General features: G+C 46.4%; 1 protein-coding gene across 2 annotated transcripts in view; it reads left to right on the forward strand.

The window, feature by feature from the left end:
• The first annotated feature begins 3,621 nt into the window (after positions 1–3,621).
• The window catches only part of LARS2 (leucyl-tRNA synthetase 2, mitochondrial), a 164,223-nt gene continuing 141,700 nt past the window's right edge, over positions 3,622–26,144 (forward strand). The window contains exons 1-3 of one of the 2 annotated variants that reach the window (XM_030305699.2): positions 3,622–3,728; positions 8,725–8,979; positions 15,434–15,562. In XM_030305699.2, the coding sequence (XP_030161559.1) occupies positions 8,746–8,979; positions 15,434–15,562 (363 nt within the window). In that variant the 5' untranslated portion in view covers positions 3,622–3,728; positions 8,725–8,745. The remainder of the gene's footprint in view (positions 3,729–8,724; positions 8,980–15,433; positions 15,563–26,144) is intronic. The other variant, XM_030305702.2, reaches the window with a different exon arrangement.

Here is a 26,144-nt window from a genome sequence, read left to right on the forward strand (position 1 = left end):
ATAGTAGCAAGAATCTTGGGGTTTGCTTTAATCTCCATAATGGATGACTGAAAGCCATTCCCAGAAGACCTGAATCAATGTCTGCCACGTGACAGCTCAGGGAAGAATTTACACGGCTGTCCCAGCGATTTATTTTTGGAAAGGTCACAAAAGCGTGGAAATAAATGTCAAGCCGGAATTATTTATGACTCCTGCACTTCTAGGTCATTTCTAGTAAATTTGCCTTACCTCGTGAGGTAAGATAGAGGAATAGTCTTGTTTTTACACCAAGGGGAAGAAATGGTCAGAGAAATGGAGACTCCCCTTCCTGGAAATTCCTGACACGCAAGCTTTTGTATTAGACAAAGAGAAGGCAGAACAAGGTGGGGGGGGGGGCAAGGAAACGAACAGAGGGTACAGAAGGGAGGCTGCGCTGATGGAGCTCAAATCTCTTTATTTAACAAAAGATCTTGATTTTTTTCTGCGTACGAAGTCATAGAAGCTGAACTACGAAGCTCCCTCTGGCTGCTGTAAGTGATCACCACAAACTTGGTGGCTTGAACATCAGCTTCACTGGGTCAAAGTCAAGTTGTCAGCAGGGAAGCACTCCCTCTGGAGGTTCTGGGAGAGGATCTGTTTTCTTTTTCTTTTTCGTTCTGGTAAAATATTCATAAAACGTACCATTGGAAGCATTTTTAAGTGTCCGGATCAGTGGCATTCAGTTAATTCATGTTGTTATGTAACTACTTACCACCATCCATCCTTCTGGGACTTTTTCACCTTCCCAAACTGAAACTTTGTACCCATTAAATAGAAACTCTCCATTTCCCTACCCTCAGCAGCTGGCAACCACTACTTTCTGTCTCTATGAATTTTACTACTCTAGGTACCTCATACGGTATCATATCATATATGGAATCATGTAACACTTGTCCTTCTGTGATTTATTTCTTATGTGTCCTTAAGTGGCTTGCTTCATTTAGCATAATGTCTTCAAAGTTCAAACATATTGTAGCAGGTGTCAGAATCTGCTTCCTTTTCCAGGCTGAATAATATTCCACTGTATGTATATATCATATTTTACTTCGTCCATTCGTCACTCAAAAACACTTGGGTTGCTTCCACCTTTTGGCTACTGTGACTAATGCCTCTATGACCATGGATGTACAATGATCTCTTTAAGGTCCTGCTTTCAATTCTTTGGGGGTATCTGCCCAGAAACACAGTTGCTGAATCCTATGGGAGAATCTATATTCTATGTTTCAGTGCTCACATCTCCTCTTCTGTCACAAACTTCCCTCTGCCTCTCTCTTATAAGCACACCTGTGATGGCATTTAGGGCTCCCCAGGATAATCCACGATAATCTTTTCATCTCAAGACTCTTAATTTAATCACATCTGCAAAGTCTCTTTTGCCATATAAGGTGACATTCCTAGGTTCCGGGGATTAGGACCTAGATATCTTTGGGAGTCATTATTCAGCCTCCCACACAAGCAAATAGAAAATGCAAAAGGAACACAGAAATCTATCATAAGAAGGAAGGCCCACAGAACCGCCCTGTCCCTACAGATCATCACAGGAAATAGTTTACGACATATTTTTCTAGATTTCTTTCCATGCGTATACTAACAAATGTATTTCTTTTATTTCCTTTCCTCTTTAAAAAATAAAAAGTGGGGTAACTTTCTACACAGCCCAGCAAGTTGTCTCTTTCATTTAATAATGTATCTTTGCAGCAAGCTCTTTAAGAGCAAAAGGGATTTACTTTCATGCTACTGTCTTCTTTGATGTAAAAATAGCAACTTTCCAGTAAAGCAAATGACTTTTAGAAAAATTCTATTTGAAATAATCTCCTAGAAATGTCAATGTTAACTTTAATTCAGAAGAGGAAAGAGAGATTTTGAACCAACATAAGGGTGGAGGCTACTTAGAATTTAGCATTTTGGGTCAATTAGAGAAAGGACACTCTGGTTATATATGGGTACAACATGACATACCTGAAGGCTAAATTGCTTTAAGTGTGGCATGTTAATGTGAGAGTCAACGCTTCCAGGGTATCAGTTTATATTAAGCATCTACTATCAGGGGTAGAGAGATCAGAAGATTTGGATTGGAATCCTGGCTCTGTCGTCAACTGGCTGTGTGGCTTTAGGCAGGCAAGCTGTATCCAATCCCTGGGCCTCAGTGTCCTAATCTTTGGACTGGAAGCTGTCCAAACTCCTAATGACCTTCCATTCTGCAACGTGGGAAGGACACTATTCTGGCAGGCTAGAGATCCAGGGGTGAATAGCAAACCTTCTACTAACTTGCTTATGACCTTGAGCTAGACTGTCAGTTCTGCAGGGTCTCAGTGGATTCATCTGTAAAATGAGCAGGCTGGTCTAGAGAGTTCTCCAGATCCTTTCTAACTCTCACATTCTAAGGCAGTGAGTCTCAAACTTCAATGTGCCTAAAAATCCCCTGGGGGATCTTGTTAAAATGCAGATTTGGGTGCCGCAGATTTGGGCGCAACCTGAGATTTGACATTTCTGGCAAGTTCTAAGGCGAGGCTGATGCTAGTCTGGAGACCACACTTTGAATAGCAAAGTATTTGGATTTTGAACTGTCAGGAAACGTTGCTAAAGACTTGGAAATGGGCAGAAGAGATTCCTGTGAATACCTTGGCTGGAGTGCTGGTCTGGGGGGTATATATAGGAGTATGTACCTTTGCTGGTCCTCTGTTGCTCAGCTCTGTAAGAGTAGAAGTTAAAATGTAGAATTACTATCCATTATGGATAGTAATGGGCTGAATCTTGTTTGAAAGAGGTGCACTTGATTTCAGCCCTGTAGAAAAAGATGGTTCTCAAAACATTACTTTTTTTTTTTTTTGTCCTGTGGGATAACCACCAGTTTTGCGCGATTACCAAACTCATTTCAGTATTCCTGATTGCCCACATCTATACGGTTTTCAAAAATCTCCTTTATGTGGGTTTTACCCTTTTAAAAATCATATTTTAACACCACTGGTCCTTTACAATTCATTCATGGATTCATCTTTGTAGCAAGAAACACTTGCGGGTGGGGGGTGGGGGAGAGGTTGGGTTGGGGGTACAGAAAACTCTTCAAGGAAAGTGGTTGGTCAGGAATCCTGCCTTCCTGACTCCCAGCTCACCTATGCCCTAATCACGTTCAGATAATTCCCTTCCCAGGGCTATAAAGTCACGGAATATGGTGGGGAAAGCTCTTTAACCACCATTTAAGGATCAAGAGGTCAAAGGACCTACCCAAGCCCAGCGGGCAATTTTAGCTAAGCTGGGATTCAAACCCTGGCATCAGAACTCTCCCAGTGCTCTTTACACCACCTGCCATCCAGTTTATTCTGGGGCCACTAAGCTGATGTCCCTCACTCCTCTGCAGCAACTGGAGTAATCCGAGCCCCCGGTATCTGGTTTTGGTGACGCCAGAGACGGGGTGCTCTACTGAGCCGGAGGGCGGGGCTTGGAGTCAGGAGGCGGTACCCGGGAACGGGGGGGGCGGAGCTCGAGGCCGCCGGCGCCGGCGCCTCCGCCCCACGGGCTGCCGGGAGTTCGGCCCCGGCCCCGCTCCGCTTCCCCCGGCTCCGCCCCCGCCTGTCTGTGTCTGCGCCGGCCGCTACCGATAAAGTTGTTGTTCTGCCAACATGGCGGCGCCCGTGGTGACTGGCCGGCCCGTGTTCGCTTAAAGGTGGGAATTGAGGCGTGAGGAGCCGCAGGCCAGAGCCTGTGAGCAGGTAAAGTCCAGGCCCGGGCTCAGCGGGACGGGACACCTCGGGCGAGGAGGTCTCTGCCCTCGGATCTGGAGGTTCCGACTTGCTAGGGGCAGGAAGGGAAGGTGCGGGCTGGGTTAGGTGGTTCTGGAGCCGTGCAATTTCTGATCTGGGTAAGTCTCCGAGATCCCGGCCTTCAGACTCTTTGAGCCATGGACCCTGATGATAGCTCTGGACCCTATCCCATTCCCAGATGAATACACGTGTACACGTAGATTTGTACTCAAGTTCCCTTGCTACTGCTCCCCTGCCCCGATTCATCTCTGGATCTTTGCTTCCAGGCCTGGGGATTTGGACTCAGCTAAAAGCCATCCGGTACATCTCCGTGGCCCAGGGCTTGTTGTCCCTGCATGTTGAGGCTCGGAGGTTCTCAGAGATCTTGTGGGTCTACCTCCTTATCTTAGAAGATGAGATTCCCGACAGGAGATAATTTGCCCGAGGCCCCACAGGGAATGGGTCCTTGCAGAAGCCACAATCGGTATTTTTGGTCACAAAATTTGTTTTCTTTAAGATGCACTTTCCCTGGTCTATTCTTGCACATTCTGGGGTGGGGGGGGGTGCACACAAATGCCCTCCTGCCCTTCTTCCATGTATTCTGCTGTTCTTTGCTTGTACTGCTCTTCCCTTAGGTTTCTCTGTCCATATGTGATTGTCATTTTGGGTCCAGTTCTTAGGCTTTTTCTCTGACCATCTGTTGGTGCCTCCATCATTCTCAGAAAACAACCGTAAATGCCCCAAGTGAGGATGAGGTCAGGACCGACTCTAAAGAGGCGCAGAGGAGTGGGGATTGTTATTTTGGAAGGGTGTGGAAGAAAAGACAGGATTCCAAGCATCGAGGCAAGGAACTGGATGAAACAGAGCTAAGGAAGAAAAGGCTAAGTTGATTGAAAATTCAAGGCGTGAGCCACACCTTTCACATTGATGGAATGAGCATAGTCCTCTAATGAAATGGCCGCACGTTGTCAGGAAGAGGCAGTGCCCTTTTTAGGACTTTGGTGGTGGAGCGGCGGAGAGCAGGGCCTGCTGAGCTCCGGGAAGTTCTGTAGTATATTGTCAAGGCAAATTGAACCAACGTTTTAGAATTTCTAAAAGAAAGGAAGTGAGTTTTATTCAAGGCCAAGTTAGGACAGCTGCTGGCACACACAATCTTCACAAAGAGAGTGCTCCTGTGAAGGAACAGTTGGTGTAGGGTTATATAAGCTCTAGCAAGGAACATTTGGTATTGGGTTATATACTTTTTTCTTTTTTTTTACATAAAAAGTTACAAATCCTTAGACAAAGAACATGTTAGAAAGTTGCAGAACTTATCTTACGCCTCTAGTGAATGCCGCCGGGCTGTATAACTTTAATCTTATGGGAACCAGGGAAGTTCTCCTTATGTTTGGAATGCTCTTTTTTGGTTATTTCTTAAATAAAGCAGATGTGCGATGTGTGCTCAGGCAGAAATAGAGCCCATACTTTGAGGTTTCGCGGAATCACTTTGACCTTGGTATATGTTAGAGTATAGCTTTCCCCGGGAGCCCAGGAGCAGGGCCCACAAACATTAAAAGTAGAAAATTTCCTTTATTTTATCCATATCATAGCCCTGAGTATACTGTGTGCTATGTCCGCCTGAGTCTAGGGGATTCCCCTAACTTTGGGCGCGAACTTTTCTTAAAGAGTCTTAGTGCGTGCGTTATTACCGCGCGTGCTCCCCAGAGAGGTGGAATCCGTTTACATTTTCAGCAGCAGTGTATAGAAATGCCCATTTTTCATGTAGCAGGTTTTTGCCAGTCTGTTAAGCAAAAATATTTTCTTGCTGTTTTCATTTGCATTTTATGATTCGTTCTAAAGTTGAACTTTCTCATATGTTTATTAGACATTTACATCTCTTTCTGTTTTTCCTTTCCCCATTTTTTTAAATTAGGTTTTGAATGTTTCTCTTTTCATACGTAAACTCTTCATAGAGTAGGATAACCATTTGTTACTGCCGTTTTGGCAAAGATTTTGCGTCAGCTCATTGCTTGATTTCTTCTTTTGTTCACAGTGTTTTTGATATACTGACATTGCACATTTTTAGAGTCAGATTTATTAACGTTTTGTGAGTTCTTCCATTGCTTTCGTCCTCAGGACAGAACATCCTGCACCTTGTAAAGATGTGTTAGATACTCATCTATATTTTTGTCTTGTTTTATGATACTTAAAAAAGTTCTTTAATCTTTATGGGATTTACACTGGTTTGTGGTTTTGAGATGGGGCTCCAAGTTCTAATCGACTTGTGCTTTTTTCCTTATGAACTTTAAGTTCTTTAAATGCCCAGATCAGTTTCAGGATTCTCTAGTCTATACCACTGATTTATGTATAGAAGAGGTTGTCAGTGAGCCATGTGTTATGTAAACATATTTAAATTTTTTTATGTTTATTTATTCTTGAGAGAGAGAAAGAGAGTGTGAAGGGGCAGAGAGTGAGGGAGACACAGAATCTGAAGCAGGCTCCAGGCTCTGAGGTGTCAGCACAGAGCCTGACGTGGGGCTTGAACTCACGAACCATGAGAATCATGACCTGAGCTGAAGTCGAACGCTTAACTGACTGAGCCACCCAGGCGCCCCTGTAAACATATTTAGAAAGCTTATTCTCATTGGGTAGACAGGGAGTGTTGTATGTGTTGTTTATGATTGGTGTATGATGAGTAAGTTACAGAGACAGGATTAGAATTTTCGGTGAAAGAATGACCGCCCTTCATATGGCTCATATGGGTGATCTGTCTTCTCTCTTTGGGATTTCATTTCTCACGATGGCTAACAAGCATTGAAACCAAAAACTTGTGAGACTGCGGTTCCGGTTAATTTGTATTTTTGTAATGTTTACTTATTTATTTTGGGAGTGGGAGGGGCAGGGAGAGGGAGAGAGAGAATCCTGAGCAGGCTCTGTGCTGTGATCATGGAGCTGGACACGGGGCTCGATCCCATGAAAACCGTGAGATCATGACCTGAGTCAAAATCGAGAGTCAGACCCTTAACCGACTGAGCCACCCAGCCGCTCCAGATTCATTTGTATTTTTATAGTTTTGTTGTTTCCCCTTGTTTCTGTTGGGGAGAATAGTCCAGAACCCTTTCGTTAGGAGTTGTTAGGGAATGCAGTCCAGGAGAGAAATGGCAGGCGTCTATCTATGCCTTCTGCTGATTGGGAAGTCTTTGGCTTGTTAAAGATATGGAAATGATACCTTAGCAAGGGAGCCGTAAAATCCATGACTCCTGTGGTTACTTCTAATTATGTAGAAACCCAACCCTTAAAAATAAATGCAGTTACCCTAACTGTACAAAGCGTCTCTATATTAGGTTGGTCATATGGAGTTGCTGATACTCAACCATGTTCATACAGTTCACCCTAATATCTCTAGTCACATCTACATATTTTAGAATAGCCAAGCCCAGTGGATAGGTTTTGTTTTGTTTTTGTTGTCTTTCTGCTTCGACCCCCAAGGAAGCAAGAGGTATTAAATACAGTGAGACTTGGTCTATCAAGAACTTTGGCAGACCATCTTGTAAAATGCCAACACTGGGATGCCATTTTACGGGAATGTGAAACCCACTTGTATAAGCCTATGATAGACTCTCTTGGCAACATTCGTGACCCAGTACCTGTGTGAAAACAGGCCAGACGCTCGTAACTGTGGAAAAAATGTTGAGAGAATCAAAGAATTAACACCAGCTTCAAGTGTCAGGTTCTTCCTTTATTTCTCTCTTGGTTTTACATTTGTGTCTTCACTCTGGCGCTTTTTTTGCATGGTTATGTAAGAAGGCAGGCAGGTGAGGCTGTTGAGTCATAAGTCTTAAATATTTGATGAACTGTCACCTCAACCTCTTAGACAGGGATAAAACGTGAAAATGCTTCCATGCAGTCATTTTTGGAATTCACCTCCTTGGAGGAGACCAATGAAGCATTCCGGCTGAATTTTGAATTGCAGCCAGATCTTCTGGTGGGCCCCAACCTGTGGGTTGTATTCCAGAAACACTACAGCACTCACCGCTATTATCCATGTATATTTACTTGTTTTTCTCTTATCTGCTGTTCTTTACTAGTATGTAAGTGCCATGGAAGAAGAGAGTTGGGTTTTGTTCACTGTTGTATCCCCCGTGCCTAGAACAGTGTGTGGACCTAGTGGCACTCGATAAATATGTAGTAAATGAATGAAGAACTAACTGAATAAGCACTCTTACAAATAATAGTTATTTCTTGGCTCAGCTTACGGGTGTATATAACTTACAATACATATGAAAAACGTTGATAATAGCTGCGAATCTCTGGACTCTGGAGCTAGAAGGTGGGTGTTCAGATGCCTTCTGACATTTGAGCCTAAGCCCAAGCCAAGATGTGCTCGGAGCTCTTCTGAAGCCTGGGTGATGGGACGGGAAGCCTGCTGGACAGACCCTGGGCTGGGCCTAAAGGAAAGGAGGGCGGGGGCTCCTCGGCCTCCCGTGCACCCTGTGAGGCTGTGGCAGGAGCTGGCCCAGGAGGTAGTCTCCATTCGTTCCTGTGGGAGTTTTGTATGTTTGGTGTTTGGGAACGTTGACCATGTTATATTTTCCATTTAAAAGTTTGTGTTTAGCTCAGTCGACGTTCTTTTCTTTTCTTTTTTTAATATTTAATTTTTTTTGAGGGAGAGAGCGTGAGTGGGAGAGGGACAGAGAGAAAGAGGGACAGAGGATCCGAAGCGGGCTCTATGCTGATAGCAGCGAGCCCAGTGTGGGGCTCGAACCCACGAACCGTGAGATCATGACCTAAGCCAAAGTCAGACGCTCAACTGACTGAGCCACCCAGGCAGCCCAACTCAGTTGGAGTTCTAATGTGACATTTTCAGGGAAGGAAACCGTCCAGGGCCCAAGATGAAAGCATGTGAATGTGCAGGGAATGCTGGGCTGTGCTGAACGGGAGAGAGTTCTGGGCAGTTCCTAAAAGAGCTTTCTGCCCTCTTTCTCAGGGCCTTCCCACCTTCTGGAGAATGGCTTCTGCTTGGCGGAGACTGGGTTTCTATGTCTGTTTCCTGAAAAGCAAGCTAAATGGTGGGCCAGATATCATCAGCAGAGGAAGGAGAGTAATCCCGGGATGTGCCAGAGGTATTTACAGTGCCACGGGGACGTGGACGAAAGAGTACACATTGCAGACGAGGAAGGATGTCGAGAATTGGTGGCATAAACGAATAAAAGAAGAAACCTCCAAGATATCGGAAGCTGATGTGAGTATTCTGAGGGATTTTGAGGGGGTAGAGAAGAGGAGCCAAGAACTTGGATTCTGAAGTCAGATCGCCCGAGTTCAAATAAGGTATTAAGTGTGTGACCTTGAACCAACTGAATCTGTGCTTCAGGTTTCTTCTCAACCAGGGACAGTGCGAATAGCAGTGTCCTCCTGCTTCCTAGGATGGTTGTGAGGGCTGAGTGAGATCAGACGAGGATAGTGCTTAGAAGGCATTCTGTGTGGTGTTTACACACAAGGTGCATGCAGGCAGCACCACACTGGGCGTTCTGGAGCAGCATTTGGCGGGGGGGGGGGGGGGGAGACTCATCGAGAGTGAGGCCCTAGCAGGTGTTAGGTTCTTTAAATTTTTTTTTTTTCAATGTTTATTTATTTTTGGGACAGAGAGAGACAGAGCATGAACAGGGGAGGGGCAGAGAGAGAGGGAGACACAGAATCGGAAACAGGCTCCAGGCTCCGAGCCATCAGCCCAGAGCCTGACGCGGGGCTCGAACTCACGGACCGCGAGATCGTGACCTGGCTGAAGTCGGACGCCTAACCGACTGCGCCACCCAGGCGCCCCAAGTGTTAGGTTCTTCATGGTCCATTGCGGGCCAGCGCACCTGGTGATCCAGCAGGGTCAGATGTGAGGTTCCAGGAGTACCCCTGGACCCCTCACCTGTAGAACTTATTTAAAACATTTATTATTATTGTTATTTTTTTAAATATGAGAAGCATTCTTTAAAAAAATTTTTCTTTTAATGTTTATGTGTTTTGAGAGAGAGAGGGAGAGAGAGAGAAACAGAGAGACAGAACACAAGCAGTGGAGGGGCAGAGAGAGAGGGAGACACAGAATCCGAAGCAGGCTCCAGGCTCCGAGCTGTCGGCACAGAGCCTGATGTGGCGCTCGAACTCACCGACCGTGCAATCATGACCCGAGCCCGAGTTGGATGCTTAACCGACTGAGCCCCCCAGGCGCCCCTCACCTGTGGAAGTTTAATCTGCATATTCTGGGAAGTACCTTCCTCTCCCCTGGCATGATGTTGGCCTCCAGCCATCATGGGTTGGGAGGTACCAGCCCTTCCCTGGTGTGATCTGGGGGGCTGGGACCCAGGCTTGCAGTGACAGATGTGTGAGGTAGTGAATCCTTGGCTTCCGCCCAGGATGTATCAGCTCAGCACCGTACTTGAGTAATTGTGTCTAGTGTTTGGTTGTAGCCGGTTTCCAGGGGGCATCGTGTTGGAGGCTGGCTCCTTGTCTAGGAGTCCAGCCTCTCGGGGATTCCTCTTGGACGTGGTAACCCTCACCTCTTGCTCCTGGTCAAAATAACAAATGGGAGATGTCATTTGTTACATGAAATGGTGAATCTGATCAGAGCCAAGTGCCGTAAGGTCATTTACTCTTAAATTGTGACCATCCCTTTGTAATAGTTACCGAATGATACAAACCTTCTACATGTAGTTAAAGAGATGGGGCCAAAGGCAAGCAGGTGAGTAAATATAACTGCGCCAAAGTGCTCTTGACTAGACTTGGCTGTTTCCCATCTCCTGATCCTCACTCTTTTTAGACTCATTCCTTCCGTGAGCGTGATCACTATGAAACATGCCGGGGGTAGTTATTTGTGTTAAAGCGAAGGATGGTTTCGGGCATTGGTTAGAGAGAGGTGTGGTGGATAACAAGTGGAACGATAAAAAAGGTTTGAGTATAACGCGTGATTGTACCGTGAAAGCCCGACTTCCGCCTCGTCAGGACGCGAAGAACCTTCACATCAACACGACCAGCCTCATGTGCCTAAATGTATTTTGGAAACGAACTAGGGAGCAGTTCGCTTCTGAACGAGGAGAGTAAAATTCGCTTTTCTTTTTGGTTTAGATTATCCTTTAGTGGCTTCCACACATTTTAAAGTTGGAGCTTACTGATTTTGTGGTGCCTCCTTCTTAAGTACTGTGTGGTTTAAAAAAAAAAAAAAATTAGATGGATCACAAGAAACTGTGTATCCATAATTGCAGAAGTAGCTGAAGGGATATTGTGGGTGATCCCCTGGTGGGCACCCTTTCAGGGTTTGGATGGGGAGTGGGCAGGTGGAGAAGGTGCTGTATGATGGATCTGGAACCCGGGCTCTGGAACCTGGGCAGTGTTACTGGCTCGGCCTCGAGACCTCGGCGTGCTCGCGGCCTTGTCACGTAACCTCTTTGATCCTCAGATTCTTCGCATTGTTTATCTCACAGAATTGTTTTGAAAATCAAATGAGCAGATGTGGCCGAACACATTTTACAAGCGGAAATGTTACATAAATAAAAGGTACAAGAAGATAAAAAATGTGCGGTGTCTTTGTCGGGAACAAAGAATACAACCGGATGTTGGTGGATTTAAGTTTATTTATTTATTTTGAGAGAGACAGAGACAGAGTGAGGGAGGGAGGGGCTGACCGACTGAGCCACTAGGCGCTCCTGGATGTCAGTGGACTTTGAAGCTTAATTGTCCTCACTCTGGTCTTAGATATATTTGAGGGACACCTGGGTGGCTCAGTCGGTTAAACGCCCGACTCTTGGTTTCGGTTCAGGTCATGATCTCACACTTTGTGGGTGTGAGCCCCGTGTCAGGCCCGGGTGCTGACAACTTGGAGCTTGCTTGAGATTCTCTCTCTCCCTCTCTCTCTCTCTGCCCCTCCCCTGCACACGTGAGCACGCACGCTCGCTCGCTCTCTCTCTCTCTCTCTCTCTATCTCTCAAAAATAAATAAACTTTTAAAAAAAGATCAAAAAAGATATGTTTGAAATACCCCCAGGTGAGTGTCTAGGAGACGAATGTCTTGCCATTATCGTCGGGATCTTCAGTATTAAAAGAAGTTCCACTTAATAAGGATTTTACTCATGTCAGGCACTATCTTTCCATTCATTACCTCATTTAATCCTGAAACAACCCTGGGGATTTTTTGGAGGGTAAGAAAACAGGCTCAGAGGGAGGTTTGGTAATTTATTGAGATACATGCCTGGGACCTTCTGTTGCCTCACCTTTGATGCACAGAGTGTGAACTGAGCCCAGAGAGGCAGAGGAATTTGCCCAAGGTCTCACAGCTAGTAGAGAGGCCAGGGCCAGAACGAGGGCTCCCGGGTCCTTCTATCCGCCCCCTCTGGGCTCAGCAACAGCTCTGGAACTTAATCTATAAAGAGGCAGAAGTTCTCTTCTCCTGACGTCAGAAGCTGACAAAAATAATAGGTCCCGCTTATAAAAACCATCCTCTTCCCATTGCTTGCGATCTTAATTTCTTTTAAAGGCTTACATTCTTACACTTTTATATAATTACGAAAATTTCCCTTTCAGTCATATTCCTGCTTAGTTATACCATACGCTCCCATAATTCCTTCTTGCCATCCCCAGAGGATAGAGAGCTCGTTTCATTATCACGGAGGAAAATGACTTAATTCACACAGAACAGCGAAAGGCAGGGTCACTAAATAAGCTGGATACCTTTTCTGCAATAAACAAGAATAGTCATAAATATCAAAGACTTTTGCTAGCACTGCTTTTCTATATACCTTCCGTAAGCTCAGTTTTGGGGTTTGGCTTCGTTGGTATGTAATGAATTACTCAATTCTGCTATAAATTAAGTCTTTGTGGGACAGACCTCCAGAAAGGAGACACTCATGAAGAAGCTGTATGTGGAAAATGTTTGGGGCAAGATTGAGGGTTAAATAAACATAATATAAAAATAAATAAATATCACTAAAATGAAGACAAGGTGGTTATAATAAAAGAAAAATAGGCTTAATGTAAAAACTTAAAAGGAAAAATGAGAAATGGTTTATATCAAGGATTTTATTGATTTTTCAGATCCTCAAGAACTCTGTAATAGCTGTTTTCCCACGTCCCTAAATATTCCCAAAGAAAAGGCAATAAACCTAATCCATTGTGAGAAGCAGTGTGATTTGAATCGAGTGGACAGTTTGCTTACTTCTGTTTCTGCACCCAGTGACGGAGTAAGGCCTTGCACCTCCTTTGAGGGACTGGTTTACACTGAGAGGATTACCTGTCGCTTTCCTTCTTCTTTTTTTTTTTTTTTTTTTTTAATGTATTTATTTTTGAGAGAGAGAGAGAGAGGGAGACAGAGCGCAAGCAGGGGAGTAGGAGAGAGAGAGGGAGACACAGAATCCGAAGCAGGCTCCAGGCTCTGAGCTGTCAGCACAGAGCCCGACGCGGGGCTCGAACTCACGAACTATAAGATCGTGATCTGAGCTGAAGTCAGACGCCTCACCTCCTGAGCCACCCAGGCACCGCATGTCACTTTCCTTCTTTTTTTTTTTAAAATTTTTTTTTTCAACGTTTATTTACTTTTGGGACAGAGAGAGACAGAGCATGAACGGGGGAGGGGCAGAGAGAGAGGGAGACACAGAATCCGAAGCAGGCTCCAGGCTCTGAGCCATCAGCCCAGAGCCCGACGCGGGGCTCGAACTCACGGAGCGCGAGATCGTGACCTGGCTGAAGTCGGACGCTTAACCGACTGCGCCACCCAGGCACCCCGTCACTTTCCTTCTTAAAGACGGTCCAAACCGCAGGGCCCGTCTCCTGAGGTTTTCCTGAGGGTTACGGATCTGCGGTTTCCAGTTCAAGTCTGATCAGCGTGCAGCTTTCTGGAAATCAATTTCTGGAAAGCAGATTTATGGAAATCAATTGTGGTTGCCACTTGAGCATTCCATGATTTTCTGGTTTGGGTGTTATCCAGACTCCTATGGATTCTCTTTTCCCTTTTCTTCCATCAGGCTGCTTGACTTACCACTCACTGGTAGTTTTTGGAGGATGGGCCTTACAGAGAAAATTCTAGTTTATTTTGCCACACGTGAGAGGCCCTGTCAAAGGTTGGTTGCGCTTCTTTGCCGAAGGAACTTTAGAGCAGTGGGTCAAGTGAGATTTGGAAATACCCTGATTTCTTGTTTCCTCTGCTCCCCCGATTATAGCTGGCCGTGTCCATGATCAGCCATGCAAATACGTAGCAACAAATATACCACGACCACCTCTGTACACAAAGGAATGGTCACGAATATTCTGTTTTGCGTTTGTTTTCATTACTTTTGGAGAAGCAAAACCTCGAAGAACTCTAGCAGGGCTGGAGGAAGGGAGGAAGGACAGAAAGAGAAAAACAGAAGGTAGAAAGAAATAAAAGAGTGGTAATATCAGAAGGTCCCCGCCCTCAGAGACCAAACAGAAGCAGGTACCTCTTCTGCCTTTCTTCTGAGAGCCCTGCCAGGAGGGGATGTAGGCTGGGTAGGGGGAATGCTCCCGTCGCCTGGACAGGATTCGTGTAGCTGGGAAAAAATGCCCTTTAAAGTATTCTGTGGAGGCCAGATATTAAGCTCCTGCTGGGAGTGGAGGCGGGGGGTGGGGGGGATAGAATGAGGGGAGGGGGGTTTAGGGAGAGGGAGATGACTGAAACCCAGCCCGTGCCCTTGAAACACGGACCCCTAACTAGGAACCGGTTAAGTGACTGGTGTTCACTCCGTTCAGATGCACGTACGCTCTTTCTGTTTCTCGAGATGAAGCCGTGTCTTCAGCAGCTAGAAGGTTCTCTCACCCTGGCGTGAGGCTGGCTGTAGCTCACCCCTGGGAAGACAGAAACTGCCTTGCCTTGTTGTCTATGGTTTTCTCATCACTTTCTCACTTCAACTTTGTCTGTTGAAAGTTGAGTTCACAGTACAGCAGAGAAACCCAGGACCCAAACTGGTGCCTCAGGAGTCCTGCTCTAACTGCTAACTCTGAGTCTGAATGCAACGACAGGGAATTTAGGAAGGGCTCCATTTTTTTTTTTTGAGATGTCACATCTGTGTGATTCAACTACCGTGTCCTTGAATTACATGGAAATGTGTCTTAGAGCTTCATTTGGAAAAACATAAGTTCTTTAAGACCTAGATAGAAACTGTCTTAAAAGAGAAGCTTTTAAAAGAGAGGGAAAAAAGGATTGAAAATATATATGGGTAATTAGCACTTTGGGGTTGTTTGGCATTATTTTGGACATTGTTTAGCTTAAACTTGGGCTTTGGATTTCGGTTTTTGACATGTTTGTCAGTTTATGGGAATATTAAAAAAATTTTTTTTAATGTTTATTTTTGAGAGAGAGAGAGAGAGAGAGCGCGTGCGAGCGGGCACGTGCACGAGCTGGGGAGGGGCACAGAGAGAGGGAGACACACAACCCGAAGCAGGCTCCAGGCTCTGAGCTGTCAGCACAGAGCCCGATGCGGGGCTCGAACTCACAAACCGCCAGATCATGACCCGAGCCGAAGTCGGACACTTAACTGACTGAGCCACCCAGGTGCCCCAGTTTTTGTTTTTGTTTTTTTTTTTAAGGAAACTTTAAAAAATGTTAAGTTATTTACCTTGAGTACAGTGCCAAAATACTGTGTGCACGCAGGGTCTCAGTAAATGCTTAAGATATACTCACTGTCATTCTTTGTCATTCTTTCCCAGAAATCAAAGCCCAAGTTTTACGTGCTTTCCATGTTCCCTTACCCTTCCGGAAAGTTGCACATGGGCCACGTGCGCGTATACACCATCAGCGACACCATTGCACGGTTCCAGAAGATGAGAGGGATGCAGGTAAGGAAAGACGCCTGCTGCAAGGCAGGCCCCCCCCCCCCCCCGTCCGCCCCACCGAGGACGGCAAGAACGTTGTCAGTGTGTTCAAGGCAAATGAAGAAAACCGATTTTGGTTAAGATTACGACAGCTTCGAAGATAACCACAGAAGCTTAGCGTTTCCTTTTCTGCGTCAGAAGACATGATGAAGCATCTGGGTTAATGGGGCCGGTGGGGGGGGAGGCAGCCACGTGTCTGGTGTTGTGCAGGGATGAGGACGGAGAGGGGGTAGGGGTGGGGCTAAATGTAGCTGCAAATGTTGGTAACACGGGACATCTCAGAAGTTCACCGTCCCGTGAGAGTGAAACACATAACAGATAGTCACCGTGTAGGGGGCTGAATCCCCTAGAACAAATATGGATCAAATGCTTTGGGGAGGAAGTGGGGCCACAAGAGATTTTCCGCTTTCTATTTGATATTTGCTGTTCCCTTTGATATTCTTTAATGAGCATGGTTATCTTACAAGGGAAAACTTAAAATTTTTGCAAGGAAAAGCTATCTGGGGAGTAGTGCCTCTGGGACAGTTGGGAAAGGCTCCATTAAAGAGGAAACGTCTGGCATGGGTTTTGAAGGACAAGGTTAAACTTACCGGAAGAGGAAGAGAAAGGCCCTTCCTTAGCTGCTGCGAGTCAGTCCCTTTTACCCCATTGCCCGTTACCCCCAAAGCTTACTCTTTACTCTTTAGCAACGTGTCATCTGTAGAACGAGGTGGGGATGATCGCGATACCTCCTTTTAACCACTTACAGAGCGGCAGGGTTAAAGAGGGGTCGACAACATGGACCACTGAGCCAGATGGCCAGGATTCGAATGCCAGCTCTTAACACTGGCCAGCTGTGTGCCCTTTGACTAGCTACTCAGCCTCTCTAAGACCTAGTTTTCTCTCATCTGTAAAATGAGAATGAAACGGTACCTGCCCATTGGCCCGTTACAAGGATTCAAAGAGGATAGCTGTGAAGCACTTAGCACATGCCTGGCACATGGTACGTAACCCATAAATATTGGCGATCGCGAGCGGCTGGCTGGACCCTGTTCACAACATCTCCTGAGAGCCCACTGTGCCCATCTCTGCCCAACTCCGTGTTTATCGGTCACCTCAGTAGCTTGAAACCCAGCCACGGCGGGAGTATTCATACCCTGGAAATCAGCAAGTGCTCCAAATCTGGGCTTGTTCCTCCAGAGAGGCAGTTGTTAAACATTCACTGGCACTCCCAGTGGCTGCTGCTGTGATTAACCTGTGGGGCCCATACCTGCCACCTCCCAGTTCTTTGTCACGATTTCAGAGAGGTACGCGCGTCAGTTGTCACAATTGGTTTGAAAATTGATGCTGAACTGACTTTGGCAAGAGGTATTCCTAAAAAGGAAGTCAAGTTATGACGGCTCTTTGTCAATTGAAGAGTTCATAACTTTATAGTGTCAGATGCAGAGATCAGCGTTCCACTTTAATAGTCAAAAGTATCCGTCTTCCTGGTTTCTGTCGGGTGTTATTTTCCCCAGACGTTGCTTTCCATCATCGCTGCTGTGTTTATTAGAAAGGGACGGTGCAGAGTGAGCTGGCTGTTTGCCTAAAGTATCATTCTCGCTGAATGATTCTTGCTGTGGTTCTTTAACTAGATTTATCTGACGGATTTTTTACACGCCAACTTATTTTGAACAATTAGCGAGTGCATGTAAATTGCCGAAGGTGTAAGCTTTTATGGCAAAATTGTACTTTTATGATAGGGTACAGGTGGTTGAGGGGGTGTAGGTGGGATTCTGATTCCCTTGGATGGGATGAGATGTTCCAGAGGAAGCCCAAGGCAGAGCTCCAGGCCCAGAGCTCCTCAGACCCAAGAGACAAAACAGAGACCCCTATAGCAACTGGAGGCCAAGTCAGGCTGGATCCAGGAGCTGGGCAACCTGCATTTGAACCGCATTCCGCCGCCTTCTTGCTGAGTGACCTTGCACAAGTCATTTCATGGCTCTGAATCCTACTTTCCTCATCTTTAAAGTAGGGATAACAGCAATCCTTGCCTCATGGGGTTGTTGTGTGGGTTAGATGAGATGGTACATGCGTGTGGCATGACAATAATCCCTTCATAAGTGTTAGCTGTGATTATTATTTTATTAAAAAAATTTTTTGGGGGGGCGTCTGGGTGGCTCGGTCGGTTAAGCACCCGACTTCAGTTCAGGTCATGATCTCACAGTCCGTGAGTTCGAGCCCTACGTCGGGCTCTGTGCTGACAGCTCAGAGCCCGGAGCCTGCTTCGGATTCTGTGTCTCCCTCTCTCTCTCTGCCCCTCCCTTGCTCATGCTCTGTCTCTCTCTGTCTCAAAAATAAATAAAAACATGAAAAAAATTTTTAAAAAAATTAAAAGCAAATTTTGTTTTTGTTTATTTTTGAGAGTGAGAGAGAGTGTGAGCGGGGGAGGAGCAGAGAGAGAGGGAGACACAGAATTGGAAGGAGGCTCCAGGCTGTGAGCTGTCAGCTGAGATGTGAGATCATGACCTGAGCCAAAGTCAGACGCTTAACTGACTGAGCCACCCAGGCGTCCCATGTGGTTATTATTTACATTGATTTGATTTACTCTGGGAGGTCAGTCACTGCCATGTAATAAGTGAACCCTACTCTCTTTGGCCTGGAGCGCACTGCACCCAGTTACATCTTCAGAAGCAGCTTAACCGCAAAACATTGCTTGCAGCTTGTATTACCCATCCTATGATTTGATGGCTGCCTCATACCACTTTTTTATTTTAAACTTAAAGTCTTTTCTTTTTATGTTTATTTTTACTTTTGAGAGAGAGAGAGAGAGAGACAGAGAAAGAAAGTGGGGACAGAGGATCCCAAGCAGGCTCTGCACCGACAGCAGAGAGCCCAACACAGGGCTCGATCTCATGAACTGTGAGATCAAGACCCGACCCAAAGTGGACACTTAACCGACAGAACCACCCAGGTCGCCCCTAAAACCACCCTTTGCTATTTGGTTTACGGTGCATCTAGGGCTCGCTTTGTTTCTGACTTTCAGTTGTTCTGTTTAAGATGATGAGCTTTTTGGGGCATTGTCCAGGTTCTGCTGAAATTAACTCCTTGTTAATTTTCATAAGCCATATTTAAGTCAGATCATCCTGTCTAGCACTCCAAACTTGGTGAAAACGTGTCCAGCCGGTTTTTAAGTGATATGGCAAAAGAGAAACAAATCTCGCTGTAATTGTCGACAGCATGAAAACCTGTTGAGCTTCCTGTTGTTTTAAAATCCATTCCCAGTGTCAGGACTAGTTGCAGAGATGGAGCAGGGGAGGATTCAGGTCAAGTTCAATGGTCCTCACTCTAGGGAGGGAAGGAATATCTAATCAGGAATAACAACAGGGTCTGACATATGTATTCATTCATTTATTCACTATATAGTCATTGAGTGCCAGCTTTATTCTTTTTTTTTTAATTCTTTTTTTTAATGTTTATTTATTTTTGAGAAAGAGAGAGACACACACCGAGCATGAGCAGGGGAGGGGTGGGGAGAGAGGGAGACACAGAACCCGAAGCAGGCTCCGGGCTCCGAGCTGTCAGCACAGAGCCCGACGCGGGGCTCGAACCCATGAACCGTGAGATCATGACCTGAGCCGAAGTCAGATGCTTAACTGACTGAGCCACCCAGGTGCCCTGCCAGCTTTATTCTAAACCCTGGGATTTCTATCGTATTAAATAGACCTATCAGAGTCTTAGGTTCAGCATCAGTCAGTGGGCCTGAGGAAAGCCCAGTAAGCTCTGCCTTTTTCTGGAACTTGTTAACATGTTGATTATTTTGCTTTGTTCTTGAGTGGAAGTATGTGAAATAATTCTAAGGTACACGAAGAACAGTGTGGGAAGTAAAAGGCGGAGGGACCCGTGCAGCAGTTCTCTCTACAAGGCCACCAGTGACCTCCACAGAAATGCCTCTGTCCTCAACTTTCTCCACCTCAGCCACATGCAATGCAGTAGAGCATTTCTCCTTCTGTAACACACTCTACTCCCGGCGCAAGACCCCACATTCCAGACTCTCCTCCTGCATTTTGGCCTCCCCCTCCAGTGTATTCCACAAATTTTCCTGCTCCACTCCGTCTTTTGCAGACTCGTTATCAGGTTGAGAAAGTTCCCCTTTACTCCTAGTGTGCTGAGAATTTTTATCGTAACTGGGTGTTGGTTTTTGTGAAATGCGTTTTCTGCATATATTGAGATGGACTATAGTTTTTCTCTTTTATTCTCTTAACGTGATATGTCGATTGATTTTTTTTTTTAATCTCAAACCAACCTTGTGTTCCTGTGTTCGTTTGGTCATAATGTTATTATTTTTTTAATGCATGTATTGCTGTATATAATTGGTTAATCTCCCTATGTTCCTGAGAGTTCTGCTCTGTAATTTTCTTCTTCTTAAAAATTTTTTAATGTTTATTTATTTTTGAGAGAGAGAGAGAGAGAGAGAGAGAGAGAGAGAGTGTGAGCGCCACACAAGCGGGGGAGGGGCAGAGAGAGAAAGGTAGCGGGGACACAGAATCCGAAGCAGGCTCTAGGCTCTGAGCTATCAGCACAGAGCCCGACGCACGGCTCAAACCCAAGGACCGTGAGATCATGACCTGAACTGACGTCTGGCTGTCAACCAACCGAACCACCCAGATGCCTCTGTAATTTTCTTCTCTAATGTCTTCATCTGGTTTTGCTATCGGGGTTATGCTGGCTCGTAAAACAAACTGGATGTTCCCTTCTTCCTGTTTTCTGAAAGCGTTGTGTATTATTGGTATTCTTTCTTTCTTACTTTCTTACTGTTTAATACTGTTTAATAGTTCGACGCGGGGCTTGAACTCATGAACCATGAGATCATGACCTGCGCGGAAGTTGGAAGTTTAACCAAATGAGTCCGCCAGGCGCCCCGCCTCATTCCGTCTTTCTACATCACTTTCCCAACTGTTGAGGCCAGCAATGAATGCCGTTTTAGCCTGTGCTAATTTGTCATATGGGAAACGGCATCTAATTTTGTTTTTAATTTACATTTTCCAGAGTACTGTCCTAGTGAGGCGGGGATATTTTCATATGTTTGTTGTATTTAATTTTCTTCTTCTCCGAGTGGCTTGCTCGCGTTATTTGCCAAGTTCCTCTTGGGTTGTTGGTCTTTTTCCTGTTCCTCTGTAGAATGCTTTATACAGTCTGCATTATTGATTCTTTGTTGGTTAAACGCAGTGCAGATGTCTTCTCCCAGTCTGTGGTTTGTCCTTGATTTTGTGAGCCTGGCCAGACCACAAGTTGTAATTTGGGGGTGAGAATGGGTGAGAATGATGATTTGGAAAGTTCAAAATAGCTTTTTCTTTGGTTTCCTCTTATAGTAGCAAGTAAGTGGTGCATAGAGGGAAGAAATGAGACAGGAGGTGAGACAGGTGGGTCGGTGTGACCCCCCCCCCCCCATGCTCTCCCTCATTCATGGAGACGGGCCTAAAAGCCACGGCCATCACCTTTCTCTTGGGGAAAGCTAACGCCACAAAGAGCTAACCAGGCACGGACACTCCCAGGTTAGATGCGGACTTTGTAAATGGAGAGACGGGTGGTTTGGAGGTGAGGAATCGATCTGGAATAAGGGCTTTAGTCAATGCGGTGATGACACCTGCCCGTCCCACCTCACAGATTTGTGGCAGGGTTCCCGTGAGGTGATCGTGAGAAAAACGGTCGTGCAGTTTCCTCGTGTAACCCAATTAATGGTAGCGAGAATAAGTTAGTCCTGACGTTTGGATGTTTTAGCAGGGGCTTCTTGAAGCCAGAGATCAGTTCTTTCAAAAATCAGAAAAGACTGCCCTGCCAATTGGCTTCTTCTTAAACTCATATAACGTCTGATGACACATTTAAAGCTTAGCACAGACGGCGATTTTGTCGCGTTTTCATATGTTGTATGCACAGAGGATTGGGAAAGAAAACGACCCAGCTCCCACCCCGGCTGGTCTCCTGGCACCCTCTGGGACAGAGGCAGAGTGACGAAGGCATCAGGATGCCCGGTCTCCCCCACAGGCCTGGGCTTAGACTCCTATGTCTCAGGCCAGAGGCCTCCGGGTGCTGCCCGCGTCGGGTTTCCTGCTTGGGCCTCTTTGCTGTTTGCTGTAGAGGAGGAGGAGGAGGAAAATGGAGGCTCTGGGCCTGACAGCTGCCTGATGCTAATGTGATGACCCGCAAATGCGAGGAGGCGAGGGGAGTTGTGAGCAAGGGCACAATTACACGTGTGTCATTGGTTTTCCGTCTGCCGGCCGGGCCGCGGGTGTTCACGAAGCGCCCCGAGGGGCATCGCGTGGCCTTCAGTTTTCAAATTTTCGAATCTCTGTAGCTTCTAAAGAAGTAGAGAGCGGATTTCCAGGGCCTGTCCCCTCCCGGGTAATTTGAAGGGAAGAATGATCGCTGGTCCAGTATCTTGATTAGAAAGTGGCCGATTCATCCGCCTTCCCGGGGCAGGTCTGCCCTGGGCCTCAGTTACCGGTACCGTCGTTTGGATTTTTTTTTACTCTGGAGCATTCACTTGGTTTTGCTCCACAGGTGTGTAAAAATGGGGGGTTATTAACACCTGCTGAACAACATTAAATGGTATGTGTCTTCGTTTCTTGGAAATAAAGTGTTGAATCTAGTCCAGGGAAACTATGACACTCTGAAAATAGCAATTTTTTGAGCAGCGGTAACCATGGTTGCTCTCAGAAGCTCGGTTGGTTTCAAATACGAAGTTTTGTTTCGTGATGAAAAGGCCAGAAAGCTGGTCCTTCCGAGGGGATTGGCCGGCCCTTTTGTAGTAACAACTGTGCTCATTCTCTTGCCGTCCGGAAGGCAGGCGGCCAGCTGCCCCAGCTTCCTTCTGTTCCACCTTAAAAAGTTTCCTTACCTCGGTTGGATCTCACTTCCTGTGTCGGAGGAAGAACCGTTCCTTTGCCTGTTCTTGGTGTTTTTTTTTTTTTTTTCCTTCTTAAAAAACGTATTTTTAACTTGTACATACAATTCCATATTTCCACCCCCTTGAAAAAGAAGAAATACAGGGACGCCTGGGTGGCTCAGTCGGTTGAGTGTCCGACTTCAGCTCAGGTCGTGATCTCACAGCTCGTGGGTTTGAGCCCCATGCTGGGCTCTGTGCTGGCAGCTTAGAGCCCAGAGCCTGCTTTGGATTCTGTGTCTCCCCCTCTCTCTCTGTCCCTCCCCCACTCACACTCTGTCTCTATCTCTGTCTCTCTCTCTCTCTCTCTCAAAAATAAATAAACATTAAAAAGAGAAGAAATCTAGCACAGATGAGGTTGTGGGCCCCTTTGACCACCCGCTCCTGACCAGGCCCTTCTGGGCCGTGATCTCTGGCATGTTCCGGGCTAAGTCCCTTGAGAGCCTTATGTCGTCGCATGTAACTGTGCCCTCCCCTGTATGCCTTTCTGCCTTTCCGCTTGCCATCCATCCGGCCTGCCAACCCTGAGACGCCCACGGCTCCGTTCAGAGGGAGGCGGAAGGCCCTGTCACGGTGAGCCATGGGCATGAGGCCCTGTCCACACCAGAGGCTGGCCTAGCCCCGGCTCCCAGGCCCTGCCTTCTGGCCAGCTCTGGTCTGAGTTGCCAGGTCTCTGACCCCTGTGTTTCCTCCTCTTCAGTAGCTGTCCCTGACTCCCCTTTGATACCCCAAGTCATGGTAGGTTTGTGGCCTCGCTGGAGTTCCTGGGCGGCCCGTGGCCAGTTCGCTGTCAGCTCCAGCCCCTGCTTTGCTTTTCGTAGCACGATGACCCCTGCAGGCCACGTCCCCCAAGCCCTGGTGTCAGCTGGCCTCCAGCTGGTTGGGGACGAAAAGAAACTGGCAAGACTGGCACGCAGGAGGAAAGGAGAAGCCGGAGGATTTCTAGTGTCTTCGTCACCGATCTGGTTCCATCTGGGCAGACCCACCTGTTTCGGTTTCTATACCTGATCTCAGCCTTTCGGCTGTCACCTCTCCTTTTCACCTTTGTTCCTTTGGTCTGGAGGTGGTGGTGGTGTCCTGCCCTTCCAAGTTTTGGGGATGTTGTGCTGTGCCTCTTGGCGTCAATTAAAAGTGAGAAGAGTTTAGAGTGTTTGTTAGGAGAACGGCAGGAAATGATGTTTTTTTTCACACACTGGAAGTTTATTTTCTAGATTTCCAAGTTAGAGCTGCTAGGGCTTTGTCTCTATTCTTTTTTTTTTTTTTTTGCAGAAAGCACTCCGTCCAGGGGCGCCTGGGAGGCTTCAGTCGGTTAAACATCCGACTTCGGCTCAGGTCATGATCTCTCGGCTTGTGGGTTTGAGCCCCGTGCCGGGTTCTGTGCTGACAGCTCAGAGCCTGGAGCCTGCTTCGGATTCTGTGTCTCTCTGTCTCTCTCTCTGACCCTCCCCGGCTCACACTCTGTCTCAAAAATAAATAAACATTAGAAACAAAATTAAGAAAAAAGAAAAGAAAGCACTCCTATCCAAGAAGAATTAACTCCCAGGGAACTGAGAGAGCCCAGGTGACCCTAACATATAAATCCAGATGTTGGCTTTGTTTTTTAGGCCAAATTGCCTAGTTGGCATGGGTGAGCTGTAGGTATAGTTACTTATTGGAACTGTGGGAGGATTAAACCAAGTTATGGGGCGCCTGGGTTGCTCAGTCAGTGAAGCATCTGGCTTTTGATTTGGCTTAGGTCATGATCTCACGGTTTGAGTTGGAGCCCTGCATTGGGCTCTGTGCTGACAGCTCTCATTGGAATTCTCTCTCTCCCTCTCTCTCTCTCTGCCCTTTCTGCTCACACTCTATCTCAAAAATAAATAAACATTTACAAAAATTTTTAAAAAAATAAATAAACCAAGTTACGGTGATAGAAAGGAATAGGAATTTCAGAACCAAAAAGGAGAGTTTAGAGTTCTCCCGGTGAACGTTGTAGATAGTCTCGGCCATAGGAAACCACAGGCGAGAAAGCGGGCATCCCGTACCTGGAATGGAGGTATTTGATGTGGTGTCCAAGAGACCAAGAGGTGAACGAGGCTGGCATAGAAATCACCTGACACGTGTCTTTTATTTATTTATTTATTTATTTTTAATTTTTTTTTTTTAACATTTATTTATTTTTGAGACAGAGAGAGACAGAGCATGAACAGGGGCCAGAGAGAGAGGGAGACACAGAATCTGAAGCAGGCTCCAGGCTCTGAGCTGTCAGCACAGAGCCTGATGCGGGGCTCGAACTCAAGGACCGTGAGATCGTGACCTGAGCGAAGTCGGACGCTCAACCGACTGAGCCACCCAGGCGCCCCCTGCCACGTGTCTTTTACATAGATGGGCTGTAACAATTTGACCAGCACATAGAATCTGCTGCCTGGAAGGAGGGGACGGGCTCTGTTATTTCATGATCTTGTTCGAGGTCTCCCCTTGGTTCCCTCTTGACGGTAGTGAATCCTCTCTAGCACAAGAGTGAGCTCTGCACTTGGCCCCTGGGTCTCTGGAAACCCAGGTACTGGAGCGATGGGACCCTTTCCTCTTCCATAGAGAGTTGGCTCACGGAACCTTTATTCCAGTGATTGGCCCGTGGCGGAAGCTACTGTTCTGACTTCAAGATGCGGAAAGGCCCTCCCGCGGGCTGTATTCTAGGGCGGGCGTTTGCTTTTTGTCAGGCTTTGGTAAGAATGAAATATTAAGAAGCTTTAAGATTTTCTAACTTTATTTTCATAGACAGCTTGGGTAACATGTGGGCTAAGACTCTTTTCATGCTAATTTCATCTGAAAACAAAAATAGAAAAATATTACGTAAATCCAGACTGGTTTTTGTGACTGTCTCTGTATTGACTTTATTTAAAAATACGGACAGCATCTAACAGAATGTTAATAGGCAGGAGCATTGAACCAGTGCCATTTTGGCAGTTCCAACAAAGAAACCAAGTGGTAATTAAGTTTTCCCCTTTCTCGGGGAACAGTTACACAACAGTTCCATTTTTCTGCCAGTGAAGCAGCCTCGGGAGAATTGAAGCACAGCTGGAAGGTGCACTCCTGTGTCGTCCGTGGAAGCATTGCAGAACTTTCTAGTAATCCAGCATAAAGCCCCAAAATGGGACTTCTTCCTTCCTTTCCTCCCTCCCTCCCTCCTTCCTTTCTTTCTTCTTTCCTTCCTCCCTCCCTCCCTCCCTCCCTCCTCCCTTCCTCCCTCCCTCCCTCCCTCCCTCCCTCCTTTCCTCCCTTCCTCCCTCCCTCCCTCCCTCCCTCCCTTCCTTCCTTCCTTCCTTCCTTCCTTCCTTCCTTCCTTCCTTCCTTCCCCTCTCTCCCTCTCTCTGTCTCTTCTTTCTTTTTTAAAGAAATTAAAGGAAATTAAAGGAAAAGAGAGGAAAGGCTGTGATGCTTAACAGTTGTTACAAGGGAATGTTTTTCGTCTATGGATTAAGCAGTGCTAAAGAGAAAGCTATATCCTCGCGAGTGTTTGTTTTACTTAGGATTCTTGGCCACCATGGACTGCAACCCGGGTCAGACCGGCTTAGCCAAAAACGGGGGGTGGGAGGGGGTGGGTGTGTTTTTACAGATCCTGATGTGTCTCACAGAATCAAAGGGAAATGTTGCAGGAAGAGGCCC

The sequence above is a fragment of the Lynx canadensis genome, chromosome A2, assembly GCF_007474595.2.
Source record: "Lynx canadensis isolate LIC74 chromosome A2, mLynCan4.pri.v2, whole genome shotgun sequence".
Classification (NCBI taxonomy): domain Eukaryota; kingdom Metazoa; phylum Chordata; class Mammalia; order Carnivora; family Felidae; genus Lynx; species Lynx canadensis.